At 35.5% G+C, this 10,393-nt stretch overlaps 1 protein-coding gene across 1 annotated transcript; it reads right to left on the bottom strand.

Annotated features, from left to right (window-relative positions):
- Positions 1 to 229: 229 nt before the first annotated feature.
- LOC147077280 (uncharacterized) lies at positions 230 to 10,085 on the bottom strand. Its single transcript, XM_085941625.1, has 3 exons — positions 9,759 to 10,085; positions 5,695 to 5,847; positions 230 to 2,762 (listed from the first exon to the last, which is right to left on the bottom strand). Exons 1-3 carry the CDS (start codon positions 10,083 to 10,085, stop codon positions 1,467 to 1,469), a joined length of 1,776 nt encoding a protein of 591 aa, XP_085797751.1. The 3' UTR covers positions 230 to 1,466.
- Between the last annotated feature and the right edge of the window lie 308 nt (positions 10,086 to 10,393).

Raw genomic sequence — 10,393 nt, 5'->3', positions numbered from 1 at the left:
AAAATACAGTCTTGGTAAACCTTTTCGGTTAATTAATATATTTTGTTTCCAACCAGTTAGATTAATTTTTTAGTGGGACTGTCATTACATACTAAGTTTCGGTACCTACTAATACCAAGAAGAATGGTGAAGAACTCACATGTATGCTGGCAGCATTCTTCACGAGCATCACTTTGATTGAGGGTTGTGTGGACATCAGGATATATAATTCAAGATGAAACACGTCTTTGATTTGACAATTTCCCTGCGCAGGGACGTTTAATTACATTAACTTTTCATACATTGGTTGGATTACATCATTAATTACACTTGCACAGGAGTCTTAGGTTTAGCTATCGCACAGTCATTATATGGGAACACGTGTTTGAACACATTAGCCGAATCGGCGCGCAAGCGTTTTATCGTGGACGCGACGCATGGGTTTGAGGTGATTATAGGAATTATTATTGAGCCGATTACACGAAAGGAATTCACTGATTTATAATAATGAAACGAGCGCGACTTTACAGTTTACACCGTAAAGAATCCGGGCCACACCAAAGGTGCAGCCCCGGATATCAGCTTCCACTTTGGCGGGAGAACCAGTACTGTCCGCCCTTATCTGCAACGAACCTATCGGTGGTGAGACAGCGGGGAGGGGTGCAAAGGGAAGACTTTCGGTCAAGTCAAAACCTAGCGGTGATTTTTTCTGTCACCTCGACCGGACGACGCTCTCGCCGGCAGGTACAATTTTTTTCGCCCGTCGAGGGTGTTATTGTTTACTTAACTTTGTCAGAGATTCTAAACATTCGCCAGCGGAGCTGGGTATTTTTTTGGTTGTTAAATTGTTGATCTAGAATTTGAAACTGTCATGCCGGGTTCTTTTCTTTTTTTGTCTGGTAACACTACCTATTTCTATATATACTCGTAGTTTAATTCAAAGTTTTCTATATAAAATAAATAATCTTTCGAAAGTCTAATCGATATTTTGATACAAAATGATTCAGTTTATTATGAAGCCTTTAAGATCGCTGGTACTAAAGACCAATCCAACTCATTTACAAAATAAACAAAATGACTCGTGGTGAAAATCCCATGTTAGATACCATTGCCGCCAAATCTGTGGATTCAATAGTAAAATGTTTCGATTTACGCTCCTTCCTTAAAGTTGGCTGTGGACTGTAAAGGCTTTTTTTATAAAAAAAGTTAAACTGTTCAATATATTATGTAAAACTTTATTAGGTAACAAAAAAGGTCAATGCCAAAGAGATTGCACCGTCTAATATCTTTGGTAAATGCTAGTTTTTTAATCAAGCTTTGGCCAACATAGGTTTTTCACCAGTATGTGTCATTTTATGTTTTTTAAGATCATCGAGTCTCGAGTACCCATATAAACATACATTACATTTACAAAGTTTTTCACCAGTATGTGTCATTTTATGATTTTTAAGATTGCCAGATGTAGAAGATCTATATAAAAACACATTTCATTTATAAGGTTTTTCACCACTATGTCTCGTTATATGTTCTTTAAGACTACTAATTCGCGAGCATTTATATGAACAAACATTGCATGTATAAGGTTTTTTACCAGTATGTGTCATTTTATGTTTATTAAGATCACAGAGTCTCGAGGACCCATATGAACATATATTACATTTAAAAGGTTTTTCACCAGTATGTGTCATTTCATGTTTTTTAAGATCATCGAGTCTCGAGGACCCATATGAACATACATTACATTTATAAGGTTTTTCACCAGTATGTGTCATATAATGATTTTTAAGATTACCAGATCTCGAGGTTTTAAATGTACATACATTGCATTTATAAGGTTTTTCACCAGTATGTGTCATTTTATGTATTTTAAGATCAATGAGTTTCCAGGACCTATATGAACATACATTACATTTATAAGGTTTTTCACCACTATGTCTCGTTTCATGTTCTTTAAGACTACTAATTCGCGAGCATCTATATGAACATACATTACATTTATAAGGTTTTTCATTAGTATGTGTCATTTTATGATTTTTAAGATGACTAGATGTCAAGGATCTATATGAACATACATTGCATTTATAAGGTTTTTCACCAGTATGTGTCATTTTATGTCTCTTAAGATCACTAAGTTGCGAGCATTTATATGAACATACATTGCATTTATAAGGTTTTTCACCAGTATGTGTCATTTTATGTGTTTTAAGATTATCAGATGCCGAGGATCTATATGAACATACATTGCATTTATAAGGTTTTTCACCAGTATGTGTCATTTTATGTCTCTTAAGATCACTAAGTTGCGAGCATTTATATGAACATACATTGCATTCATAAGGTTTTTCACCGGTATGTGTCATTTTATGTCTCTTAAGATCACTAAGTTGCGAGCATTTATATGAACATACATTGCATTTATAAGGTTTTTCACCAGTAATTGTCTTTTTATGTACTTTGACATTACTATGTTTCGAGTCTACTATGCTTTGATTTTGATCAAGAATCACGTCCATGTGCACCGTTTTGTGAGTTTTTAGAGCATTTTCGCATCTGAAAACCGCGTTACAAATGCAGCAAATCAAATAACGTGGGAAATGGATTACTCTCCTAAGAATAAGTCGAATTTCCTTGGGAGCATCTCGTTCTAAGATTTCTTGTTTAATGTTATTCTCATCTATCGTCACTTCTGAATACTGTATCGTTCTATCCTGGATGCCATCGTCTGAGGATTGTTGACTCTCATCTGTATCGTGATGCCTCATGAAAAATCCTATGGTAGAAACCTAGAAAAATCGTAATAATCGATATCAATATTATCAATTATGAATAATAATATTTAATTATTTTTTTGACCCTTTCGTTTTTTAGCACCTTCAGAGGTTAATAAATAGCGAAGTGAGAGTGAAATATTGTTACGAAAAGATCCATATGTGGGTCAAAACAATGCACTTATATGTATGTATACATCATCTTAAGGAACAATAATTATATCATGTTCTGTTTTAGTGTGTCGTTGGAGTGTGTGCACAGCGCCTGTTATGCTGAAAGGCAAAGCTAGAAAATTATATTCAAATTTCATCAAGCAACCTTGATCATTGACAGTATTTTAATATTTCATACATCAGAATGCCACATGATTTAATAGATTATCAACGACAGGTACTATTTCGTATTGGAGAAAATAATTCCCAGTAGAAACCTTTACTGTTGGTTTCAATATATCGTGAATTTGGAACATGTTTATTAAAAATATTATCACTATTATTAATAATGTGCAAATAAATTAATAACGTTTGGCTTGCCCACTTTTGCGGCACACTTTGCTTTTGTCTATAAATTATTGGCCATTTAACGATAAAGAGTTATTTGAACAAAAATATCCATTAACTTTTATTTGTCTAGTCTGCAACAGATTAGGGTAAGGGGTCCAATCACTTATCCAAACTAAAAATATACGCTGCATGCAAGGAGAAGTGAACCGAGAATATCTTACTTTAGAGATGAATCTTTAACCACAGCACAAGACTACACTCATTAAAGATGGTATTTGTTTTTATAATATTAATAATTTATAACAAAGCACATGGGAGACTTAAAAGTTTATGTCAGGAGAAATATTGCTAGTTTCATGACTACTTGGTGCGATTTGCATTAAATGTCAGTTACTTTTTTGTTTGTTGTAATATCACAACTATTTTTTGTGTTGCTTAGATAGAACTTACGAAAGGGTTAACTGTCAAACCGACCTGTGATACTGCGCATACTTTTTAACATTTATGAACAGTATTTAGACAGGCAACCGTGAATAGAGTGACGATCGAGCACCGATTCCAAATTGTCAAAATAACCTTTGACTAAACGGATTAGTTAATAGACAAAATTGGCGTCTATGGAGACCAATCTAGGTGATACCCTACATACTCAATTACATCAAATAAATTCACTACTTTCTATGGTTAATAAGTTGCTGATCAGCAATCACGTCCATGTGAATCAGTTTGTTACTTTAGAGCCTTTCCGCATCCAAAACTGCGTTCTAAATGCTGCAAATCACATCACAACATCACAGAAGTTCCGGTGGACGGAAGCCACGACAGCCTCTATGCAAAGCATAAAAGAGCTGCGGAAACCCCTATAACTAGCCCGCCCCGACTTAAGCTGACGATTCTTCCTACAGACGGACGCCAGCGGACGCGGAATGGGGGCTGCGGTTGCTTATCTGCAGTGGAACGCAAATACCACAGCAATGAAGAGGAGGCCCTCGAGATCACCTGGGCTATTAAACGTTACAGGGTCGGCCTAGAAGAACGAGAGTTCACCCTGGTAACCGACAATAAAGACCAGAGAGCGAAACTAACCCGCCGGGCGATCCTATTATCAGAGTTTTCTTTCACCATTACCCACTGTCAAGCGAAAGATAACCAACTACCGGACGCTTCATCTCGGAACTGCAACCGTAAGAAGACATAGACATGGAAGTATGAGCATATCAGAGGGACCGACAACAGGTCCAACCCCCATGGATTTAGTGCTGGAGTTACCAGACCTGGCGACTTACATAGTACAAAAGCAGCAAGACGATCCGGAGTTGGCGAAGCTTTACAGAAGTCCGCATACAGAAACGCGCCGCCCATGGGACATAGCATCCAATACTACTAAGAATGGCAGTTTTCATTTACGCTACGTATGAGACGGAAAAAATATGTAGCAAATTGAGATCCTTCTAAACTTTAAGCTACAGTATGTGAGCACACCTAATGATCAGTATACCTCGCCCGGCAAATCTTTATGAATAGAATTACGCTGGAACAATGCTAATAAATTATCCGTATTAACTTATACAAATCCGTTGTCGATTTACGCAAATTATAATTTTTTTTTCTAGATACCTTTATACCTCGCATTTACTATCGAGTTCATTCAGGAATTTGGCACTTAAACTACTCTACTTGATGCTAACACAACTTAAGGCGGCTCTCGTGGTGCAATACGTAAGGCGCTTGCCTGCCACCCGAGAGTTCCTGGGTTCGATCCCGGTCAGGATACACAATATTTATGTGTTTTTCTCAAAGCCTAGGTATTTGTGATTGTTCAAAATTACTAACAACCACCTTGTACGGAAAAGCAAGGACATGATTATTAATAAAAAACTAAAGAAGAAACCCAACTTATAACTGAATTTTAGAGCAAAATTGCATTTAGCGATGACGCTCATTTTTGCTTAACGGGTTTGTTAATAAGGAAAATTTCCTACACGGAAAAATACCAATCTAGAAGACTTCCTATAATTCATTACATCCCCAAAAATGCATTATTTGGTGCGGTTTACACGCTGGTGGCATCGCCGCACAATTCTTCAAAAATGGGGCCAAAGCTCACGTAGGTTAATAGATATCCTTGTCGAGCCATGATTATTACTTTGTTTTAAATATGGAATCATTCGAAAGAACAGTGATTTCAACATGAAGTGCCATACAGCTACCGCAACTATCGCTTTATTTGAATCAACATTTGGAGATAAATTGATTTTAAGACATGGATTCGTGAAGTCACTGTTATATGCTGATAAACCAGCAGCATTTAACGCATTAGAACCCAACATTTCCCGTACTATACGACCATCAGTGCTTTAATAAAAGTAGTCCGAATTGGGCGCTTAGAATTTGACGTCGGCCTATCGGACTTTAAAAAAATCGCATTTGTTTTTAAACATACCTGGTCTAATGGCTTGTACTGCAGATTAGAGCAGCCAGGTTGAGTTAACTTATCATTCATTTGGTGAATTGCATTCTCAACTAATTCTTCTTTGATGATGGCTGCCTCATCATTATTCTCATACTTAATATTCATCAGACCGTTTTCGCGCTTCTGAAAATAACATTATAAATATTAAGTAACAGTATCATCATTACGATAAGCCAAAAAAGGTCTCCCAGAGCTCTTTCTTCAATAATTGATGGCCAATGTTTGACTTAATTTGGCAGGTGAATGTATAATCACCGAACGACATTCCAATGTTATGGGCAATCCGACAAAATAGTGCACACTCTTTCGATTATACTTATTTGTTTTAGTTGAATTAGGAGTACATTTCACAGATGGCTTTAAAATTCATTAAGCCTTGCCCATACCAAACCATAACTAAAAAAATATATTCTTCGATCTATAAAATATCCAAAGATCTGTATGATTTAATAACAAGATTTTAGATATTTTTCAGATAGACGAATAATTTTGGACTATTATTTATAATTGCTTGGCTTCGCGGGGTTTTATTGAATTTTAAAAACTAACCAACAAGTCATCAGTAAATTATGGTCACCTTAATCTAATGAAAACAAATCGTCCCCTTATTGCAGAACTAGCCTAACTGATTTTTTGTGATTTTTTTTTATCTGGTAGAAAAATTCCTTTTTTGATTCTCTATTTAGAGTCCGAACAGGCGTACCTGAATTATCATTATAAAAAAAGTTATCAGCTTAGATCATTCCAAGCCTAAATTCAATCTTAAAAATATTTTGGAACTAAATTAGCCTAACTGACGTTAAGCTAGTTCTGCACGCAAAAGTACACCTACACGTTGGCAATATCGCCTCTTTCTATTGCAGTTAGGATTTATTTGTACTAGTTCGCTGTCAATGTCAACTGCCAACGTAATTACGCTGACGCTGTAATTACCGACAAGTAATGCAATTATTTTATGGACCATCTAGTGGCTCCTTCCACATCTAATTCGGTTGATGATGATGAGATAGTTAACACATTTTCTACCGAAATCAGTGACATGACTGGAGTTCAATCAACACCAAATCGATTGATCCCGCTGACTCCAAATAACGAAGGAGAAATCAGTGCCACAGTGGCCCACTTTACATTAGAACAACGAGGTAATTATGAGTTTTATTGTTCACTTTTACAACAAAAATAAACACTTTCTTGACTGAAATAAGAACTGAAATTTGCTTCTATCCCGCACATTAGCTCAATGATGTATATATTTTCAGACTCTGTAATCATCGACAAGGTTTGCAATAATTTTATGGATGATCAAGAGGTTCTTTCGACATCTGATTCCTTTGATAATGATGGGAAAGTGGACCCATTTTCTACCGACAGTGTATCAGACTATGAACCACCACAGCATTCACTATCATCACACAGTGATGAAAACTCATCAAATGGTATTGGTAATATTGTAAATCGACTTTCAGCACCTGTCCTAGAGGTGTATAACTCAAGTCAAGCAGGGAAAAAAAGACTAGGAAAAGACATCGTAATGAAGCTCTGTGGCGCAGAAATGTAATAAAAAAGTAGCGAAATTCTGGAAACGAATTTATAAACTGGAAAAACAATGTAATATGTGAGAGTCAAATGAAGGAACCCTCTCCTCAAACATGCAAATTTGGTTGTTCTATAAAAATTACCCAAGAACAGAGGGTTGCAATATTTCATCAGTTTTGGAATTTAAGTGATATAAATAATCAACGTGAACCGCTTCGTTGAATTAAATAAAAAAAAAGAACTACAATTGATATAATTGAAGGTCGAGAAAGAAGTCATCGTAAAATGACTGACAATTCAAATTTTCTTTCAGAAGATCTTAACAAGATTAAAATATGCCAATTGTTTTTAAACTCATTGAGCATACGTTATCAAATGGTTAAGACTGCTGCAAAGAATTCATACCACCTTAATTCAAGCACGGTCGCTGATGACAGCAGAGGGTCGCAGAGGATTTTGCGGTAAGCGACCACATGAAGCAAAACGTGAGGGATCACATTAACAGGTTTTCTACAGTAAGCAGCCATTATTGCCGAAAAAAGACCACGAAGCAGTACTTGGATGCAGCATTAAATATAACAAAGATGTTTGACCTATATAAAAAGGACTACGAAGGAAAAAGCTTGACAGTAGCCATTGCTTCAATGTACCTACATATAGTGGCATATTTTGTAATGAATTTAATTATTCTTTACTCCGAAGAAGGACCAGTGTGACTTTTTCTTGAAATATGAGCAGAGCAGTAATGAAGAAAAAGATATTATGAAAGCAGAATATTATGATACTCATTTAAAAAATAAAGAAATTACCCGAAAGTTAAAATAAATGTCAAGGAGCAGGCAAACTTAAATGAAACGCTCCTATTGCGCAACAAGTCTTACAAATCCCAGAGCAGAAGCCGCACAAATATACTATAAACATAAACGAAAGTATGCCACATACAATCTCAGTATTCATGATCTAGGATCACAACAAGATCATTGTTTTATGTGGCATGTATCAATTGGAATGAGAGGAGTGTGTGAAATTTGGAAGCTGTGTCTTTGATTTCATCAAACAACAGGTATCGGAAGGGATAAAAGAATTCATATTTTTTTCAGATAATCATGCTGGATAAAATTGTATCCATTTCATGTACTGTATGTACATGTTCTGTGCGGCCAATTTCTCTTGTAAAATAACACATATCTTTTAAGAAAAAGGTCACACGCAGAATGAAGTTGATTCGATTCATAGTGTTATTGAAAGGGCTGCCAAGAAAATACCAGTATATACACCGAGCTAGTGGTATTCAATAGCACGATCAGCATGTAGGAAGAGACCCTACGCCTACATTGCTTGAAATCAACAACCAAAAATTGGGATTAGGATGAACGTGGAATCAAATTTTCTTGGCAAAAGATAAAACGAATCTCAGTAATGCCAGAAAATCCACACACACTCCAAATCGAGTACAACTTTGTAGATTCGCCTGCACCAGTTAATACAGCTGAGCGTAGCCGTGGACCACTAATTCAAAAGATAACTGACTTCAAATTGATACCAGTAAGAAGTTTGGTCATACCAATAGCTAAGCTAAAACATTGTGACCTAATGTATCTTTGCCCGGAGAAAATAATCCCTGTTGACTACCATTCTTTCTATACAGGACTGATCACCTCACCACAAGAAGTGAATAGGGATGAAACCGACAGTGATTCAATTAAAAATAGTGCTTATGAGTAATAGGTTTTATTGCCTTTTCAATTATATAACTTCTTGAACTTTAACTTTCATTAATAACTACAGTATATTATAAGTACCAATGTTCATTGAAGTGTTTGGTAGATTTTGTGAATAAAAAAACTATGTCGTGAGATTTAATTTTTATTTTGTAGTGCTATACAAATTTAGCCTAACTTCCTAATGCGCTTAAGGTACCATATTTTATTGCCTTATGTTCGCGTTCAACTACCTTAACTCAATTAAGATAGTTCTGATCTGAATTATTGTAGTACAACTATATCCTAATAGTAATGCAGAACAAGCTTAACTCAAATAAGATAGTGCTGATTTCAAATAATGTAGTGCAAAAGTAGCCTATCTGCATAAAATATGTGACGGAATATACTTTTTGGTATTTTTTTTTCACATAAACAAAGCATTTAACCAATGCAATATCATATATTTAAATAAATTTTTTTATATTTATTTACAGTTTTCAAATTAATGACGAAATAAAGTTTAAAAGTGCTCTCCTGTAAAATGTCCAAAAATCAGTTAGGCTAGTTCTGCAATAAGGGGACGAAATATGTATGACTGACAAAGTTTTGTGTGTACTACTTATGTTGCATATAAGCAGCCTATGTACACCCTTCGCCACTGGATGATACCTATTATGATTACAAATATAAATATACATAGTGGTATATTTTTCATATAGGTTTCAGATGACAATATATAATACATCATATACCTAACAACAATAATCAAATGAGCATGTATATTATATGACTTACCTGTGAATCACTTGCAAACGTCGACGCATCAAACTTTTCATACAAGTGACTGCTTTGGTCGCATGGAAAAGCCACTTCATCGAAAGTCAGCGACGCATCGTGCATACGTTTATGGCACTTCAAAATGTGCGCAGATGAAAAAACATTACAACACACGTTGCAAACAAAATTTCTAACGAAAAATGAAGCTCTGTTCAACCTCAGACGGACTTTTTTCGCAGAAGCAATCGCTATTTCCTTTTTGATGGCCATTTCTTGCACTTCAATTTCACCAAATGACTGTGCAGATTGTCTCTCAAAGATATCAGGTGCAATCATACACTCCATGTCGCGGTTTACGAGCGGAGTCTGTCAAGAAATAAAATACAAACATAAATCAATCAATAAGCATTTATAAGTAATAACAATGTAAAAAATCAACCAACATAAAGAATGCAAAGTTTCTAGACTATGACCACCTAGAAGGGCAATTTTTGGACAAAGCAGTATCGAAGTCATTGTATGAGAAAGTGATTAGAATTTATGAGAAAATTAATTTCTAATTCGATTTTGACAAACGCGTCTGAAAGTGGCGGAGGCTTTTGAGCTTCATAAGCTTCGACGGTTGAGGCGCTAATTTTCACAGATTAAATGTC

This window comes from Rhyacophila brunnea, unplaced genomic scaffold, assembly GCF_057557595.1.
Source record: "Rhyacophila brunnea isolate RB1 unplaced genomic scaffold, BYU_Rbru_1.0 scaffold_13, whole genome shotgun sequence".
In the NCBI taxonomy this organism is placed as follows: domain Eukaryota; kingdom Metazoa; phylum Arthropoda; class Insecta; order Trichoptera; family Rhyacophilidae; genus Rhyacophila; species Rhyacophila brunnea.
The sequence above is the reverse complement of the archived record's forward strand: the minus strand, read 5'-3'. Positions and strand labels throughout refer to the sequence as shown.